Here is a 20442-nt window from a genome sequence, read left to right as displayed (position 1 = left end):
CAGTTGATATCATAGGGACATGTTCTATGCCTAAAGCAGCTAACATTACAACTGCATACTGATTTTCAAAGTTGGTTGTCAATATCTTACATGTTGCCTCCCAGATAAAAGCCTGGGAAGTATTTCCCACATGTAGAATCGCAAATCTTGTGCCTGAACATGGCTGGGCAAGTGACTGACTGTTTTTGTATGCATAATATAGGCATGCCAAAAACATCGGCACATTCCTCAGTTTGAAAATCCAGCCCTATCACTCTCTGGCTGACAAGATTTGTATTTTTAAATTTGCAACCAGAAAAACAATACATATCAGTGCTATATCAGTATGAAACAAAACATGGCTTTTTTTTTCTTTTCTTCTTGTTTTCCTTTTTTAAAATCAAGTCCTCTGTGATTGTAGAAAGTCATCCTTCTCTTCTAACCCTTACAATACTTGTAGTCTTCATATGCTGGACAAATCTTCTTGTCATACTCCAAAGGCATTAAAGCTTCTCTGCTCTTCACATCAGAAGTAACTCCCTAAATAGCAGGAAGAGTGCGCCTCTGTTGTGCTGTTAACTCAGGATGCCACACATCCACAATGAATATCAGACGGTAATTTTCAGCATCTTGCCATACTTCATGTTCAAAAGAGTCATCAAAAATAAGAACTTTTCCTTCTTCCCAGGTTCTGCAACACAAAAAAGAACATAGTTTAGTGTACTATTTGAAGTGCTGTGGAGAAGCCAATCTGTAGATCAGCTCTGAAGATGCTTTTTGACATATGAGAATGATTTACACAGTATATATTGAACAGTCAGGATTTCACTGCCTAATATAAAGAGCCTGAAGTATCAGAGTTTCAATTGAAATAAACTACAGAAAATCAGTCTAAAGGACGTTCATATTACTGACGGATTGTTTCCTCTCACTCTGCATAGTTATGCCCACTTATACATTCAGACATTTATAGTATTTGTTATTTATATATTTCTAATGAGTTGAGTCCAATAAGCAGGGAGCAGGTATAATACTGGTGTAATAATCAACTTTTCTCCTTTTCTAATCAGATACATACATAATGAGTGAAGGAAACTGGGGGAATGACCAGTAATATGGTCATATGGTTTGAAAACAAATTACATTAAATCAATCTGCTTTTTCTAAAAATCAGAAAAACAGAATTAGGCCCTGATCATGCTTAAAATTTCAGGGATGTTAACAGTCTTGTCCCATAAACCCATTCAAAGCACAGAGTTGAAAGATTTTTCTTTGGAGGAAGGGTGCAATGCCATTGTGTACACTGAGTTAACTATACTGGTACAGTTGAACTGAGAGGATGAGACCATATAACTTAAAGCCCCTCTGCTTCCCGAGTACTGCTTAGGCAGAGCAGATGACTGAACGGAGAGAAGCACCCTGGGTGAGTGTTCATTTCAGCATGAAAGAGCCAAGTTTTAACAGGGGTACTTTTCCAAGTTCTGTACCTTTGTTAGGCACAAAAAGGGATGCACACAATTTATTCAGAGTGGCTTGGTTTAGAGCACCACTGTCATTTGAAAAATTAACAAAATTACCAGATTTAAAAGCAATGGCAAGCAGCCATGTAGAAAGTAGGTATTACTTGCCAGAAGAATCAGTGTTTCTCTCAATTTTATGAAGGATAGAATCACAGAACAATTTAGGTTGGAAGAAAACTTGGAAGGGCATCTGGTCCAAGTCTCTGCTCAGAGAAAGACTTTGAAGTTAGATGAAGTATCTCAAGTTCTTGAATAGTGGATTTTTGAGTGTCTACAACCAGGGACATTCCATCATCTCTTCCAGTATTTCACCAACTTCATTACGTAAATTTCATTCTACCTAGATGGAATTTCCTACACTGTCACTTGTGTCCATTATCTTCCATTCCGTAACTGCACACCTCCAATTAGAGCTTAGCACTGTGTCTGCACAGTCACCCATTAGTAGCTGAAGAGAGTAACTAGGCTCCTCTTTATCTGTCTCTTTTCCAGACTCCTGAGCTTCTCCTCATGTGTCGCATGCTCCAGTCTCCTAACAATCTTTTTAATCCTTCACTGAAGTCTCTCTAGTTTATCAATGACTTTCTTTGTACTGAAGAGCCCCAGATTGGACACGGTACTCCAGTGACGGTGTTGAGTGCAGTGAGAAAAAAATTGCTCCCCTCAAACTGCTTCGTATGCACTTACTAACACAGTCCAGTACACAGCTAGCCTTTATCAAGACAAGAGCACATTATCAATCAATCATGGGATCGCAGAACAGGAGGTTGGAAAGGACTTAAAGGATCATCTGGTCCAACCTTTCTTGTCAAAAGCATGGTCTAGACAAGATGGCCCAGCATCCTATCCAGCTGAATCTTAAAGGTGTCCAATATTGGGGAATCCACCACTTCCCCAGGGAAATTATTCCAATGGCTGATTGTTCTCTATTGTGAAAAATTTTCCTCGTGTCCAATCGGAATCTCCCCAGGATTAACACATACACATAACCCCATCTCTTTTCCATGTGACTTCTTGTAAAAGGCGAGTCTCCATCTTCTTTGTAGCCACCCTTTAAGTACTAGAACATGGTGATGAGGTCTCCCCTAAGCCTTCTTTTCTCAAAGCTGATCAAACCCCATTCTCTCAGCCTTTCCTCACATGGCAGGCTTCCCAGTCCTCTGATCATCTTCGTAGTCCTTTCTGACTCATGCTCAACTTGCTCCCTGGGACCCTTAAGTCCTTTTCTTCAAAGCTGCTTTCTATCCAGTCATCACCCAGTCTGCACTGTTGCAAGGTGCTGATCTGTTATCAGTTGCAGGGCTTTGCAATTGCTTTGTTGAGCTTCAAGAGCTTTCAGCTGGCAACTTCAGCCTGCTGAGATCCAGATTCATAATTTTGAACATAGGTTTTATGTGAAAAATCAGCAACTGATCAGTGACCAGAACTGATAATGTTACAACATCTCAAAAAGTCACTGTGCTAGTCATTTGTTACTGCCTCTCAGATCTCAGTCTTACCCACTGCATTTAGACACAGTAGCAGATGACGTGTTACATGATTTGTCTATTGTCAAGTCAGGCAGTGGTACAAGCAAAGCAAATATATCTTGCGTTGCACCAGGACAAAAACATGCACCTGATTATACCCCTTCAGGTGAGACCGGTTGAATAGCAGTCTGTCAAGTCAATAATGGTCAAAGAAGTATTAACTCCTACAGCCACTCTACAATGACCACATAACCCAGTTTTTTAACAGAATCCTTTCGGAGCTGAAGCAGTGCAAGAAGATGGATGCCCTTAAAGGGAACGACGAACTATGAACAGTAGCGATGGTAAAGAAACAAAGGTCTTGCCATCAAAGATGGAAATACATTGCTTAGCTCATTAAACTGTGTTCATTCACCCAGAAAACAATATTATTTTTTCAAAAACAGGGTGAAAATGAGATTTAGACTCCCAAGTCATCTCAGTATCTTTATTTTTTAATTCAACAAAAGAAAAAATTAACTATCAAAATTTATGGTGTTGAGCTGTAACATTCTGAAGAGAAATGGAAATTGAAATTGGATCATTTCAACATAAATCTAACATAATCTAAACATATTTTAAGCAAGAGTTAATAAACCAGATAAACCAGTCCAAGCACACTGGCTTGCACACAGGTATCAGCCTTGAAGGCTCAGATAATGAGCCTTTTGCAGGTTTCAGCTATGATCATGTGTTTTTTCTGCTACCATGTCAGTTATCTGGTAACAAAAAAGTTTTATGCCATACAGACCCTGAGTCTTTGCTACTGCAGTAAGGTTACATTGGTATTATTCAAGTCAATGCGAGTCACCCACTTGCAATGCTAAAAATTAAGTTGTTTGGGCTTTTTTTGAGTGTGGGGGGTTTTTTGTTGTTGTTGTTGTTTTGGGGAGGGTTGTTTGGTTTTGGTTTTTGAAGGGTGGTGGGTTTTTTGATGATTTTTTTTTTTTTTTTTTTTAAATTAAACCAAGTCTGAAAAATCCTACCCTAAACAGCCTGAAAGTGCAGCTCTGTTAAGGACAATAAAAACTACAAGCACCAGAAGAAGTAGCTTCAGAGGTTAAAACCCAAGACGGACCATTTGCATCATAATGGGATGGGCTGTTTTGCACAACAAAGAAAAAGTCATAAAGTTGACAGAACTATTAGCCCCTTTTGAATAGATTACAAACCCTAGCATTAGCATGCTAATAAATATTTTCTAGAAGCCTTTATGGTGTGAAAAACACTTCACGGTGGGACCCTAGGGAAGATATTATTCTGGTCTGGTGCTGAGCCACTTTGGGGTAGTTTCTGTATCCTCTGCATGGCTTTAGCGTCACCTGTTAGAGGTGAGATCTTGGATTGGCTTCTGCACAAGGCTGTAATTCTGCACCTTCATTTCAAAACATGATTACCCTGTCTGACAGAGATTTTGATAACTAGATGTTATTTACCTACCATTTTTGTTCATTGTGCCCTACACTTTACAGAGCTGGGACTTCAAAATGGCCCAATGCCATAAAATTACTATAGCTGTACTGAATACCAATGAGGTGTACCAGATGCTAGCATCTGCAGAAAGACTCTTCAGTAATTGAAGGAGTAAAACATAGTGCTAGACAGAGCTGAGTTGCCTGTCCATCGAAGAATAAGTTGCATCTTAACACCCACACTGGGTGGCACAGAAGTAACTGGGCACAAAATTGACATTGTTTCTGTTCTCTCATACACACAGCAGTGGGACGGGAGGCCAGACTCAGGCATGCTAACCTTCATATTTGAGCCAGTTCTCCTACACCGCTGGTTTACCACTGCTCTGAATCACTAGAAGGGGAGAAACTGAAAATGCCCAAGGTAGGATTTCCTCCTGGCACCAGTCCCGTCCACAGCAGTTCACCCACCTTCCCTTTCATGGGTGAAGGGATGTAAGAAAAAAAAACCTTTCATTGCCACCAGTACACACATTTTCAGCCTTTCAGGGAAAATCCTGCCTTTGATGCTAAATACAGAGCTCTTGCCAAAAGCAACTAAAGTTAACACTTTCAGCACAGGCTGTAGTCAGCTCTTGAATGTTTTGCATTTCAAATGAGTTTACATTTTACATTTCACATGAGTTTTACATTTCAAATGACTGAGCCATGTTCAGCAGCCTTGACACTGAAGTGCTCAGTCTGCAGCGAACCAGCAACAGGCATTTCTCCACTCTTGACCTTGAGGGAGTGTTACTCACCAGGAGGAGGTCATTAAGTCAATTTTCCACACCACTATCCCTTCTGTTCAGTTTAAGGCAAAGAAGGGTGCCAGCCACAATAAAGGGTGGTGAGCTGTGGACGCCTGCTCTCCTGGCAGCAGATCAGAACCACCACTTCATTCCCACAGGCCACTAAAGAGACACCTAATGGTAACACCATTCAGTCACCATCAAACTGAACCCACAATACTGAAAAGACTCCAGGTCTCCATGTTAGTCCTCTAAGCCCGTTAACTACCTCTCCTTCCATCCAAATGTCTATCTTAAACTTATTTTGGATATTGGATTGGAATGCTGGAAGCAAAGATCCATCCCTACCTAGATGTAGCTAGTGTAGACTATAACACTGACTGTGATAGATTATTAAATAAACTAAATGCTGGCAGGAGTCTATAGTGACAACATTTTTTGTTATTAATTATTGGATACTTCTACCCTCAAAAATTTTAAACATTTCTTGTTGTAGTTGTTTTTCAAATATTCTGAAAAAATATCTTTGCTACATATTGCAGTCATGCAGACAACAGTGGCATTCCATTTCTCAATATCAAATATACCTGTACATTGCTACCATGAAAAGAATTCAAAATTAACACTTTTGCACTCAGATGCTGCAGATATGACACAGAATCTTCCAAAAATATACATATTGATATGAAGCACCATTAGAATTTCACATCTCAGAGAATTAAATCTGTAAGCAAAAAGCAATACAGTTAATAGCATATTTTTCTGTCTGTGTTTAATACTATCAGGCAAATACCTATCACATTTGCTCATATTTCCCAGGGGATTATATGCCCTGATTGTAAATGTATAACTATTGCATTTTATTTTGGTTTTTTTGCAGTAGGCAGAGACAAAGCTGGTCTTCAATTCAGCACAGCTTTTCCCTAAGGGGTAAGAATTCTTACTTAAAATACACTTTAAAGAAATTTGCTACCTGTGTAACTCATTGGGCCAAATGCTTCATACATGTGTTCATCTTGAAATTAACTTCAATTGGAATATTTTAACTGAATTATAACAAATAATACTAGCTAGGAAGGAAGCTTCTGTATAAACACAGGAGTATTCTGTTACAGTGGTGAAAAGGGAGATATAGCTTAGTTTCAGCTTTTGCTGAACAAACAAAGAATTCTTAGCAAAAAAATAAAAATCAAAACAAGCAGAGGTACTCTGTTGGCAAGTATATTAGACTGGCATTATAAAAATAAACACAGAGACTTCATGGACTAAATTCACTGTTATTTCATGCTGTAGCAGAGAACAGCTTTGTCTCCCAAGATTCTTCTGGCATTGTTTGACAAATGATATTTATATGTTTGTACCAAAAGTGAGGGTGTAAAACGCCCGTTTAATGAAATATATTACACCTCCTCATCAGCAAAACACCCTTTCTTTTTTGTGTGCAGTTTTGGTTTTGTTTGTTGTTTTTTTTTTAAAGTACATGCAGTCCCACCCCCTTTTCAGCCTTGAAGAAGTTGGGGAAAAAAACCCCAAAACCCCAAACCGTACCTGTTCTCTTGGGCACACCGAATTCTGCAGCCTTCCTTAGGTATCACCAAGCCCAAATGCATCCTTAGCCGACAATTGGTGGGCCCTGTGTGGGGCCAGACATGGGTCCCAGGGTGCATGATAGAATATTTGATCTGCAAGGAGAGAGAGACAGGACTTCAACACATTCAGCTTCACAACCATCCTGCTAGGCGTTCAGGACTTCATTATGTCTCATCCTTGACGATGGGTCAAAAGTGCAGTGTCACCTATTGTTACAGTCTCCATAACAATTGCATTTTCTCATGTTGTAAAGGTGTTCTACACTACAAAAAACATCTTGGGGGTGTCTGTGCATCCAGGTGTGTGTGTAAAAGTGTGTGGTTTTAATCTGGTTTAAAATAATCAGTATTCATATTTCAACCTGAAAATAATTATCTCTTATCTACAATCAGAAAAATACCTTATTTCTTATGGAAAGACTGACAGACACTCTTATCATTTAAAAGGATGGACCTAAGGAGACACAAAGCCTGTGTTAGATTGACTGGCCCCTCTCAGGTGACAACTGATCTGTGAAGGTCAGTGTCAGCTTTGGCTGAAGCAACCATGGGATGGTGGAGTTCAGGATCATGAAAGGAGGAAGGAGAAAGGTAAAAATCAGGATTACTACCCACAGCTTCAGGAGAGCAGACTTTGGCTTATTCAGGAGGCTGCTGGGAAAAAATCCCATTAGATACAGTGCTGGAGAGAAGAGGGGTCTAGGACAGCTGGTTGATTTTCAAGGATCACCTCATCCAAGCTCGAGAATGGTTCATCCCCATGTGCAGGAAGCATGGAGACTCAGAAAAAACTGAAACACAAAAAGGAAACATAAAAGAGGTGGAAGCAGGGTCAGGTCACCCAGGAAGACTGCAGAGACACTCTCTGAGCACACAGAAATGAGGTTAGAAAAGTCAAAACTCTCCTGATGTTGAATCTGGAGATGGACGTGAAGGGCAAAAGAAAGGTTTCTACAAATACATCAGCAGTAAAAGGAAATCTAGGGAAAATGTGGGCCTTATGCTAAATGTGGCAGGAGACCTGATGACAAAGGACATGAAAAAGGCTGAGATACTACATGCCACCTTTGCCTCAATCTTTACTAGTATGACTGATCTTCAGGAATCCCAGGCACCTGAGACCAGTGGAAAAGACTGCAGAAAAGCCAACTTACCCTCAGTGGAGAAGGATTAGGTTAGGGAACATTTAAATAAACTCAACAAACTAGTCCATGGGTCCTGATGAGATCCAGTCACGAGTGCTGAGGGAGATGGACAATGTTGCGAATTCACATTTAATAATCTTTGAAAGGTCATGGCAATCAGTAGAAGTCCCTGAGGACTGGTAGAAAGCAAATGTTGCTCCTAACTTAAAGAAGGGCAAGGAGGAGGATTTGAGGGTGAAATATATATATAGGCTAGTCAGCCTCACCTCAATCCTTGGTAAGGTGATGTAACAAATAATCCTGCAAACCATTTCCAAACACATGGAGGAAAAGAAGGTGACTGGAAGCAGTCAGCATGGATTTATGAAAGGGAAACTGTACTTAACCAGCTTTCTGTGGTAAGATGTCTAGCCTGGTGGATGAAGGGAGATTAGTGAATAATGGTTATTTCAACTTTAGTAAGACTTTCAACAGTGTCTGCTATAAGCATCCTCACTGTCAAACTGATGAAATAAAAACTAGGTAAGTTGACAGTGAGGTGGACTGAAAACTGGCATTTCATCCAGGCTCAGAGTTGTGATCAGGGGCACAAAGTTCAGTTGGAAGCCACTCATCAGAGGTGTACCCCAGGGCTCAATACTGGGTCCAACACTGTTTAATAGCTTCACAAATGACTCAGATGATGGGATAAAGTGCATCCCACTCAGCAAGTTTACAGATGATAGAAGATTAGAGATGAATGGGTGATAAACTACATTTTTTTTTTTGCTGCCATTCATAGGGACCTTGGCAGGCTAGAGAAAGGAGCAAACAGGAATCTTATGATGTTTAACAGAGAAGTGGGAAGTTCTGCATTGGGTAGGAATAACCTCGTGTACCAATACAAGCTGGTGGACAAATGTTTGGAAAGCAACTTCCCAGAAAAAGTCTGTGGGGCCCTCATAGACAACAATTTGAACATGAGCCAGCAATATGCCCTTGCAGCAAAGAAGACCAACAGCCTCCAGGGCTGCACTAGGGAGAGCTTCAGCAGTAGGTTGAGGAACGTCACCCTTCCTCCCTATTCAGAGCTGGTGAGATGTCTTGAGTGCTGGGTCCAGTTCTGTGCTACCACTATAAGAGACATGGACACACTGGAGCAAGTCTAGTGAGGTACTACAAAGGTGATTAAGGGATTGGAGCATCTGACATACAAGGGGAAGCTGAAAGAGCTGGGACTGTTCAGCGGGATTTTATCAATGTATATAACTACCTGATGGGAGGAGTGAAGAAGACAGAGGGAGGCTCTTCTCAATGGTATCCAATGAAAGGCAAAGAGGCAATGGACACAGACTGAAACACAGCAAATTCCATTTAAAGATAAGAAAAAATTTTTATACACTGGAACAGGTTGCCCATAGAAGCTGTACAGTCTCCATCCTCGGAGGCATTCAAAACCTGACAGGACACAGTCCTGAGCAACCTGCTCTGGTTCATCATGCTTTGAGCAAGGGGTTGGACTAGGTAATCTCCAGAGGTCTCTTCCACCTTCTGTGATTCTACAGCAATGCAATGAACAGGAAGTGTGAATAACACATGACAGGTGTGCGAAGTATCTTTTGAACTGAGAAATCTGCGCATCAGGCTGGGATATAGTAACTTTGACAAATCTTACTTAGGGTTTAAGGTATTGCTTGCTCTCCAACTATAAAATCAGCAGAAGACTGTGTGCGTCTAATGCCTTAACTGTCCCCAGCATCTGAGGTTTCACCTTACCAGCAGTTTCTTATGACAGCAAGTGATAAGCTCCAGTGGCCATGGTGAACACAGATGCTCCAACCCACCACCTCTGCTACATCAAGATGCATTAACATGATTGCCCTGTCAGACCCTAATGCAATGCAAATAACTGGCTATGCAGGATAGTTACTAACATCTCAGAGAAACATTTTTTTTAACGTTAAGATACCAGCACTGGGGAATGATTAGCGTTGTGTATGTCATCAGTCCATGCAGATCAGTCTAGATATGTCTCTGAATTATATGAATGTGCTGTACTCAAGTACTATATATAAATAGTCCTGAACTACCAGTGACTTATACTATGATTGTAATGTAGAACTCCCAAGAGTTAAGAAATGCCCAGAATTACCTGTGCTACTTTTAGTTTACTGCTATTTTTAAGAAGAATGATATAATTTTTAATAATATAATCACTTGCTACTGTTCTACACAGTCTCTCAGCAGCACTGAACAGGTAGTTTATTATTTTACATTTCTTTTATCTTTGTCAATACACAAGGCGCCCAAAGCATCCAAAAGGTCTATCTACAACAGAATTCCTAATTTCCTGATTGTGTTTGTTCCTATTGCTTTGAAGTGTTTCAGTATTTGAATAGAGATTAGGTGATATTTTAAATTTAATTTACCAGTAAGAATCTCAGGCATGGCTAGCACAAGACCAAAATTGTCCTAAGCATCATCTAATATTGGATGTAAAACTTATGACTTCTGGAACATAATCTTTCAGATTATTTTATATTTATTATGTTCAAAACACATGACTACAGCTGTGAATACACAATGTTTCCACAAACCATATCTTGGTTGTATCATGTAGGGTGCCAAAAAATGATGAACAAAATAGTAGCTCTCAAAGAGAATTTGCTCCCTGGGATAGATCCATTTTGGCCATGGATGCCACAGAAAGCAGTTTTCTTGCTCTTAGCCACACTGAGCGTGATGACCTCTTTCATCAGTTATATTGACTACAACCAGTCTTTGCAACAAATCAATGAAATAATAGCCTTGTTCATTCCCACAACAGTAGTCATGTAGTAAACTTCTGCACATCAAAAGCAAGAGTCTGTTGAAAAAGCTGAACACCTCCTCTCAAGGCTCTGAATTGGGATTATGCTAGCACTGTGTTTTCCAACTTTTGGATCCTTAATTTTGCTGCGTGAAGGTTCTTCTCATGTAGTCCTTACAGATAAAATATAATAACTTGAAAAAAAAAAGGAAGAATGAAGAATTCTGTCCTAAAGAATCACATGACTTCTGTGTTGGGCCATTCATTCAGCTGCATATGTATTGATCCATACCATGTAAGTCTACTACATGATTTAATTATGTTAATTTGTAGCTGAGGAGTCAGTATAGATGAGATACCTGAAACAAACTTTGTTGGCACCCAAGGTCACACCTTCCTTTACCTTTAGGAAAGCAGCATGTGACAGCAGTACTTACACTATTAACTTCATTCTGTGCTTGAGGCATCATCGAATATTCCAAGGTCATACATCCCCCTATATATGTTCCTCAAAATCATCTGTTCCCAACATTAGGAATTTGCAAAAATGACAAAATTTGCCAGGTACCTGCCCTCTTCTGCAGCCAGTAGCTTCTGGGAATCTTTCCAATAATGCACATGTTTTTGGAACACTTTTACAAGCATTCTCATTTTTTCTTCCTAATGAAAATAACGGATAGAGCATTAGTAAGAGCAATGAACGAGCATTTCCTTGTTTTCTGCTTTGCAGAAGAGCAACAAAGCTGCCGAGATGACACTGAAAGTCAGGTAAATATTATTATTATTATTCCCATTTTACAGACTGTGAAACAGAAGTACTTACATGTTGTAATATCAGCGCAGCCTGCACATCTTTGCTTTTAAATTATTTGTGAAGACCAGACTTTCTACCATTTTTAAACATGATTCTAAAAGTATAATCATTAATGAGGCTGCATAGAAAAAGAGATGAAAAATGCCACCAACATCACAGGAATTCAACACCAGATTATATTTTAATATAAGTTGTTTTTAATATTTTATTTTCCAGTATTCTTTCGTATGCAGAGTCTTATAAGAATTTAAGGTCATTCTAATAGTTGGGCCTCAGCTCAGGGACACAGCAGGATTATTAAAGTCATATTCTTTTGCTCATACCATTTCTGAATGACAGGTCTTACCTAGCTGACAACACAATATTGAGCATGCATCTTCTCCCACTTCCCATCCTCCCTCAGGCTTAACTGTACTATGCATTACCATGCAAAATGTTGGCACCCTTGCCAGAAGGGCAAGGGCAAAAACAAGGGCAATTGCCCTCAAGGGAGCCCTGAAGATTCTCAAAAGGGCTTGAGGACAACACGGTTTAGAAAAAAAGAACTATTGTTCATTGTCACAGGGGTTTCAGACACTATTGTATTAGCTCCTTTCTTCTGCAGATTCAGTGATTACAAAAATGGTTTTGGAAAAAAACTGTGTTGCTACTCCTTATTACACCATATTAATCTGAGAAGGTGAAATTGGGGAAAGAGAAGAAATATAAAATGTTTTACCTTGTTGCCATAAGGTAAACTGGCTCCAGTCTCCTTTTTCACGTAGATTCTCATCTTCAGGCAGGAAGAGGCTTCTTTTTTTATCCATCACAGCAAGCCCCTCATCCCGAATGAGCTTCCAATTTTTTTCTAAGGACTGTTTAGAGAGCCATGTTACTGCACTAAGAATTAACTGTGTTTGGCTTTACTACTGTTTTTATTTTCCCCTGCCATTATAAACTTTTTTTTAATCTAAAAGCACTAAAAAAAGTGTTCATCATCATTATCAAGTTTCTTTATATTTAGTTCCCTTCTGGCACGTTAAGGCAGGAAAAACAACTGTCACAGCATTCTTCAGATTCAATTACATTGGGATATAAAATTTCAATAATCCCCAGTTTCTTTGTAGACTAGGCCTCACTGAGTTGCTTTTCAATTAACCTAAGGGCTCTTTAACAGATCATTTTGTATGGCAAGCTAGGAAGAGTACTGATCTTCTTGGAGACAGCACATGTTACCTGGAAGCACTCCTGTGACTGGAAAACCATGCACATAACTTGGAACTCCAAGCATTGGCAGAACATCATAGTTCGAAGAGTACAAATGTAAACAGGCTACTTAAGTTGACAGTTATGATTTAAACCTTCAAAGAGGTTTGCAAAGATTGACTTTGTACATGCTGATGCTATTGAAAAAGATCAAATATGACTTGAAGTACCAGGTGATGATTTATGGTCACAACCATTAAAAATGCATACACTGCTTGTACTTTGTGCATACCAAAACCACAAGATTATAGACTTAAAAATTTTGTTCTCTGCTGCATTAGGACATTATATTTGTAAAAATCAGATAGATCATAACACCCTTTATTCTACCAATAAGTAATTTTAATGCTATAGCAATACAAATGAAAAATCCACAGCATAACAATGGAACTGGATAAAAGTGACTTCCATTTCCCAGCTGCTTACTTTACTTGCTAAATCTTATTTTGGGTGAATAGTTTTCATTTTTCCTTTGTGCTCTTGAAAAAAGCACTTTTGTAAGGCATTTTCAATCAATTTCATACTGAAAATAAGCTAAAGTATATTCCCACACTACCTCTTTATATGATGTACAAAGTTGAGTAAAACTCAGAAATCTGTGAGATTGAGTGATAAAACTGCCCCTTTTTAGCCTTAAAACTCCCCATGGTTACTAGCCTTCTCCATTTAAATTAAACAGTTACCTTTTCCACTTCAGTTTTTTCAATTAAAAGACAAGCTGATCACACAAAATAGGCTGTATGTTGATATATCAGAAAAAGCTCAGCAAGCCATGGCTAGAACATGCTGTCTATAATACAACAACTTTCTCCCACTAGAACATTTTTAGGTAGGCTAAGACCTATGAAAATGAGGATTGCACTTCTGTATTACAGTATTTTCTTATTCCTAGCAAATTTTCTCTCTAATCCATCTCTAAATGGGAAGAGCACTTACATTTTTCCTGGTGCATTCACCTTATTCTCTCCCACTGACGGGTTTCCATAATACTCATTTAACAGTTAACACTAAGTAGAAATGTTTCTTAGAATATCTTTGGAAAATTTACTTTTTCAAAATGCAGGGTACAAAACAAGACTGAAAATTTCTACCTGATTAGAGATGAATATGTGAACAGTGCTGGTACTGATTTAGTGCTACATATCTACAAAAAGAAATACCAGCTCGAGTACCTGATTTTGCGCTGGCTGGACAAGAGAAAGAAAAGAGTAACTTACATTTATACAGGCCTCAAAGTGATACAGATCAACAAACCTGGAAAACTTTAAAAGTCCTTCTCCCTCTTGTAAAAAAAGGTAAGGATAGGATGAGGGGTAATGGCTTTAAACTGGAAGAGGGGAGGTTTAGATTAGATATTAGGAAGAAATTCTTCACTGTGAGGGTGTTCAGACACTGGAACAGGTTGCCCAGAGAAGCTGTGGATGTCCCCTCCCTGGAAGTGTTCAAGGCCAGGCTGGATGAGGCTTTGAGCAACCTGGTCTAGAGGAAGGTGTCCCTGCTGATGGCAGAGGGGTATGAACTAGATGATACCTTCCGACACATACCATTCTATGATTCACCCACACAGGCAAGATGATGCATGAAGAACACTAGTGGTCCAAGGAGTTGCAGGCAACAGTTGCTTTGTTAGAGCTGTTTGCTCTAAGCCTTCACCAGTGCCATGGGCTGAAAGTGAACTTCCAAAGGTGTGTATTTGTCCTACCTTTTAAGACTCCTTCCCTAACATGTTGGATATGAAGTGATCTGAATACATACAATTGATTTGAACTAGCTCCTCAATGGTTTTAGACTGAAATCAATAGTATCTCTGTACTGCTGAAAACCTGGACTCCATCTACAAAAGACACTGACAGTGCTTTACTATGAGCAATAGGCAACTCCTAAGTAGAAAGCGGAGAGTTAAAAGAGTTCAAAGACAGCTCAGCCTTGATCTCCTTGATTTTACAGACTCTTAGGCATACCTAGAATGGTAAGAACACATAACACCATTAAAACATAATGACTAAGTCCAGGATGTGGACTTAAAGCCCTTGATCCAAGAGCTGGTATCTACAGAAAAAAGTTAAATATGCTTATTCTCCACAATATGTAGGGATTTAAGCCTCAGGTTAGAGCAATCAATTCATATTCTATCTGGTGCATTATCTTAATTTCAAGTGAAGAATCAGTTGGCAAACAGCATTGGAAGCATATGTACTTGTTTCCTAGCAGCTGATTCCCATAAACCACCATATGGCTTTTTAAATACAGTTCCTAACAATAATGGAAGTTTACAGTTGCTTTACATCTGGCAATAGTGTAGATTTTATTGGCAAAGACTTTACTATATTTAAACAGGTATTTCTTAATATCAGTTTATTTTTATGCATGGCTAGTATATCAAAAGAATCCTTACTCTGTGCTGTCAAACCCTTTCAAATGCATGGTCATAAATGACATAGGCAGAGATTAAGAAGTTACTACCCCTCATGTGAGGCATAACTACTGACCATACGTTCATTTTAATCCATTGGACTATAAAATAAAATCATGGTGAAGACTTCAATCTGTTTCACATCGTTACTGAAACAGATTAGAAGAGCATTCATGATCAGTTACCATGTGTCTGCTGGGAATTGCTGATGACCTCCAAGTAAGGGGCAATATTTTAGACCTTTCAAAATAGATTCCTTGCACCCATTTGGTCACTCAGATGCATGTATATGCATCATCTCTGTTTTTTTTTCAACACAAGGCTTCCCTTAAAGCATCCATCCACACTTTAAAATGCATATTTCAATTTATTTTCTCCATTAAATATGAATGCTTAGCTATTATTAGCTAAACCATTAAGCCCTAGCTGTCGCTCTACAGAAAACACTATGGATATGTGCTGTTGTCAGTACTCTCATTGTCTTCCTGTGCTTTGCTTGCTGCACTTTAAACTTGTAATTAATAAAATCTAAGCCATCAGAGAAAACTGACAATACAAGATCTACTTTAATCAATCAGCTATTCAATGTAGTACATTATTGGCAAAGTATCCTCTGCCCTTTCCAAAAGTTAATGGACACAACATGAAGAAAGGACAAAGTTACCAAGGTCATTACCTATGTATTAGTTTCAGGCTGGTCAAAAGTCTCTAGGATCCAATAGCATTGTACTTCTTTTATTTTATTTTTTTTTTAAAACAAGCACCAGGATAGAAAAATAATGCTATACTGTGGTTCTACAAAAGGTATCAGAGACTGACACAATGACTCAGTAAGATTGTCCATGGACAGCTAATTGCCCCAAGGGAGAAGACAGGTTTTCAATGATAAAAGTAATGTTTCCTTTTAGCTGAGCTCAAACAAGAATGAAAGCTTCTTGAATCTCCAAATCCAAAGGCCTGAAACACTACAGATCAGAAATATTAACAGAACATTTCTACATAAATCACTTGATATAGTCTTCCTAATTTAAAAGTTTAGATTATCTGCTCCCTGAGAAATCAAGTGCCCCTTCCTATTCTTTCAAGGAAACTACAAAAAATTTAAGCATTAACATGCAGCAGCTAAAGAGATGGAAAGATCCACTTCCCTTCATCACAATAGCACTAACCAGAATTTACCACCATAGTATATGTCCTGTTGAGTTTTACTGAGGTATTCTCAGGTTTGGGTTTTTTTTGTTTGTTTGTTTTAATTAAAGAAACTAAAAATCCTTTCTTCCTTAAAATACCCAGGCAAGTAGGTAACAGTGAAGTAAAAAAAGTATGAGATTGTTTTGGTTTTTATCTTACTTATCAGGCAGTTAAACATCAGGCCTAATTTAGTTGTCTAGGCTTCTTTTTTTTAATAAAACAGTAGGAAAGTTAACACTAGAAATGGAGACATGCCATCCTTAGATAGTCATTTAACATAGCAAAAATTAATCGTCCTCTGGAAATAGCTCTTTTTTTTGACCTGTGAACTAGACCACTAGCATGGACAATATGCCTCGTGTCCGTATGGCTACAGGTAGGTGAGCTGAACGCCCCTCAGAAGGGGTGTTTATTAAACCAGGAATACCAAAAAAAGACAATCTTTTCTTCAGGATTTCCGTGGAAAAAGCAAGGCACTATCAAAATTTACATCCCCACCTCCAGTCCCAAGAAACCACATGACCCTTTAACAAAATCAAATGAGGTCTGTGCTATAAGATGTTACTGACCACAGCTGTGTTGATTACTAGAATGAACCACAAAGAGCTGCCAGTCTGTCTCATTTAGCCACAAATAAATCCTCAGTTAACATTGTTAAGCTGCCAAGATACTGAAAATAGCTTGTTCACATTTAACAACAAGCAATGAAATACAGGGAGAGAGGGTGAGGGCCTCCAGTGCTTTGCAGTTTTCCACGTCAAATTCTCTCATAGGGATTTGGTAGCATCTCCCACACATCCCATACAGATGTAAAAGGAATGTAACAAGATGAAGTCATCAAACTGCTGATTGGTTTTTGCTCTGTGGAATGGGGAAATAATGGGATTTTTTTTAACATGTACAGAAGTTGGAATACTTCATAAATGAATAAAAACAATATCTTCAATTATTTTTTTGCCACTTTCTGGAGAATACTTTTGCTTGCAGCATCTTATGTTATTAGAATCAAGTCTGCTTTCTTTCAAAACTTCAAGCACTTTCTTGAGTTATAGGTGAAACACCACAATACAAACATTTTTCCTGATGCCTTTAACTTATATTTTGGGTTTATATTTTCAACTGTGAATGTTCTCTTGAAGAACATAATCTTACCCCCAAATTATGATACCTAAGTAAATAAATTAGCAGCCAAAATTTAGTCCAGATTCAATGACATATTGGTAATAAAACAGCTAAAAATACACCACAAAATTATTGGATTGAAGAGGTATGAGTGGATTTCAGAGATGCAGATGTGCTGTGGAGGTCAGGGGTAAATTTCTGTCCTTTTTGGTCTTCTGAATAGCTCTTCTAGGAGCCATGCAGGATGCTGATCCAAACCAAGACCTCCATATATGGTCTGATATATCTGAAAAAGTCCCTTCAAGGTGGAACCCTGGACATTTTATAACAGGAAACTGAATTCTTTCATCATTCAAAGCTGACTTGTCTCCTCACGCCAAGGGTGAAGGGACCATTACCTTCTGTGACTCAGGAATTTGAATGGTTACATGTAAGAGACTGTAGAACATCACCACAGATAGCTCTAAAACATCAACAAAATAATATATACTCTTTCTTTTTTGTTTGGCACAAGCGTAATAAAAAGATCCCAGTTTCTCCATTTTTTTTATGGCAGGGAGTATCTATTCCTACACATTTTTCAAGAATTAGTTCAATACGTGCACATTTCAAATCTTCCCAAATGCTAGTCCATAAAGCTAATTGCTTTTTTTATGTGTCTGAGGTTACACTGGAGAATAACACTTTAATCTAAATTTCCTAGCCTTATTTATGCTGCCATCAAAAGCATAACAAGGAGTAATCCTAATTTTTAAATTTATTTACTTTTTTTAAAATAAAATCATCCTTTCATAGTAGGTTTTTTAACATGTTACATAACTAACTATAATGAAATAGCTACTCTGAAGGAACCTGTCTCTTGAAAATAAACATTTAAGTTTTTAAATTATTTGTGCAGAATAATTTTGCTAAACCACATACAAATAATTAAAACATTGAGTAAAAAAGGTTCTTACCCCCTTTTAATTTTTTAAGGAATTATTATGAAAATTAAAATAAAATAAGAAAAAATATACTATTTTGGAAACAGAAACTATTATTATGAATAATAACCAGATTACTTGTCTTGCATTAACTAAAAAAAACCCAGCTTCAAAGAACTTAAATTCTATGTTGTTATATTTTGCTAAACCCATCACTGGGAGTCTACACTTGTTTCTCTTATGCAATTAAAAGCTTCCAAAGAAGTCACCAAACATTATAAAAATGATGAAAGACACAGCCTTTCCCGGCTAATTAAAAATTCACAATGGGTGTCTGGACATTAGCAAAGTTTGCTGTCATTCTAAACTTGAGACATTACAGTTGTCTACCATGGAAACTTTGTATTATTAATCATTTTCAGCCATCCTGCCCCCATTCTCAATTTTGAAAATGCCTGAGCTCATTTTATAGTATCTTAGTTAAATCTTGTGCTCAGTCTAAGATTGGTGTCTAGTATTCACAGGCAATGATTCAGACTTCATAGATTAAAGTTTTCTCTGCTTAATACCTTAGATTATAGCTGTCATTAAAAAAAAATAAAATCAAAGTATATAGAAACAAACTGCCTTACCTTCACCAGTTCTGTATAACCAGTTTCCCTTGCTGTCCACCATGGTTGAGCTTTCAGTCCCTTGACATTGTAGAGAGAGCGCTGCCAAACTGATGCAAAGTGACCTCTTTGGTATCCAAGTTCATACCACTTGTATGCCTAAAAGAGTGCAGTAGTAAACAACCAAATTTGTATCAGCCAAGCTCCCACAGGAAAAGAGTAACACGCTTTTTGGTAAGGTAACAGACTAACTCTTTGGATGACAGGGTTGTTATTCTAATGCAATGTAGTAACAAACACTTCGAGGAAAAAAACCCAAACAAACACAAAAAACCCCAACTAACAATCCCAGAACAGATCAGTTGGCCAAGGCTATCCAACCCAACATTAGCAAAATAGGATATTGTTCAGTCCATTCACACCAAATATGGGTCAGCAATTCAGATGCTGTCCTTGGACTTGGGAGATCCAATCATTTGTCATCTTGGTCAGTCCTGTTTTCTCTATATTTCAATTCTCCACCTATGAATTAAAGGTGACTGCCTTCTGCTGCCAATGGAGATGCCATGATAATGAAAACAGTGTTGACTTTGTAGATCTAAATTGTTACATAATTATCTAATACATATTTGCAATTGAGTTTCTTCAAATATTTTTTGCTACAGCATACCTGACCTGATGCTACTGGTTTTTCTTGTTCCTCCCCTTTATTTCACACAGTAGAAACCTACTGCGACTAATACTGGACCTTTGTTTGTCTTACTCTCCTTTTCCACAACTTGCTTTACCACTGTATAGCAGCAAAACAAGGTCCTGCAAAGGAAGAAAATGGGATGCTTGGAAAGAAAAGATCCAGCATGAGTAGCACTGATGAACCATATATAGAGAAGGCTACATATAGCTGCCTCCTTCCTGTCCAGCATCATTGCTACAGCTGCAATATTTCAGACAAGAAGAAGAAAAAAAAAAAGGCTATGAGAGGACAGTTAAGCAGGGAGATATGAGGTAAGAAGTCCAGAGCAGAGGGACTGAAGGAGGCAGCAATCCTCGCCTTGAACAGAAACTATCTAAAAACCTCTTTACTTGGAGTTGTGCATGGATTCCCTCTGTAGCTAGACTGTTGAAATTCACTCCCTCCCAAGCCTATAACCTACACAATTCACCTCTGCCTAAGCATCACCCATCCAAACTCGGACCATGTTCTCACATTCCTTCACCCAAGCTGATATTTATTCTTATCTCACTTTACATAAAAAAGCCTATAATTTCACCCTTGTGCTTCCAGTTAATAATACTCCCACTACACTTCACCATTAGCCACCACCTTCCCTGGCTGTACCCACCTCCTTGTCAAGTTCTCCAAAAAAATAAACCCTCCACTTTTCTTTCCA

General features: G+C 38.4%; 1 protein-coding gene across 1 annotated transcript in view; it reads right to left on the bottom strand.

Moving 5' to 3' along the window:
- Positions 1–339: 339 nt before the first annotated feature.
- Positions 340–20442, bottom strand: part of LOC104532901 (aspartyl/asparaginyl beta-hydroxylase) — a gene marked incomplete at its 5' end in the record, with an annotated part of 37285 nt that continues 17182 nt past the window's right edge. The window contains 5 exons of the mRNA XM_010178223.1: positions 340–670; positions 6759–6892; positions 11301–11392; positions 12265–12400; positions 19073–19210. Of these exons, the coding sequence (XP_010176525.1) occupies positions 520–670; positions 6759–6892; positions 11301–11392; positions 12265–12400; positions 19073–19210 (651 nt within the window). The remainder of the gene's footprint in view (positions 671–6758; positions 6893–11300; positions 11393–12264; positions 12401–19072; positions 19211–20442) is intronic.

The sequence above is a fragment of the Antrostomus carolinensis genome, unplaced genomic scaffold (genome assembly GCF_000700745.2).
Source record: "Antrostomus carolinensis isolate BGI_N321 unplaced genomic scaffold, ASM70074v2 scaffold8721, whole genome shotgun sequence".
In the NCBI taxonomy this organism is placed as follows: Eukaryota; Metazoa; Chordata; class Aves; order Caprimulgiformes; family Caprimulgidae; genus Antrostomus; species Antrostomus carolinensis.
Note: the sequence above shows the minus strand (reverse complement) of the source record. Positions and strands in the feature narration are given on the sequence as shown.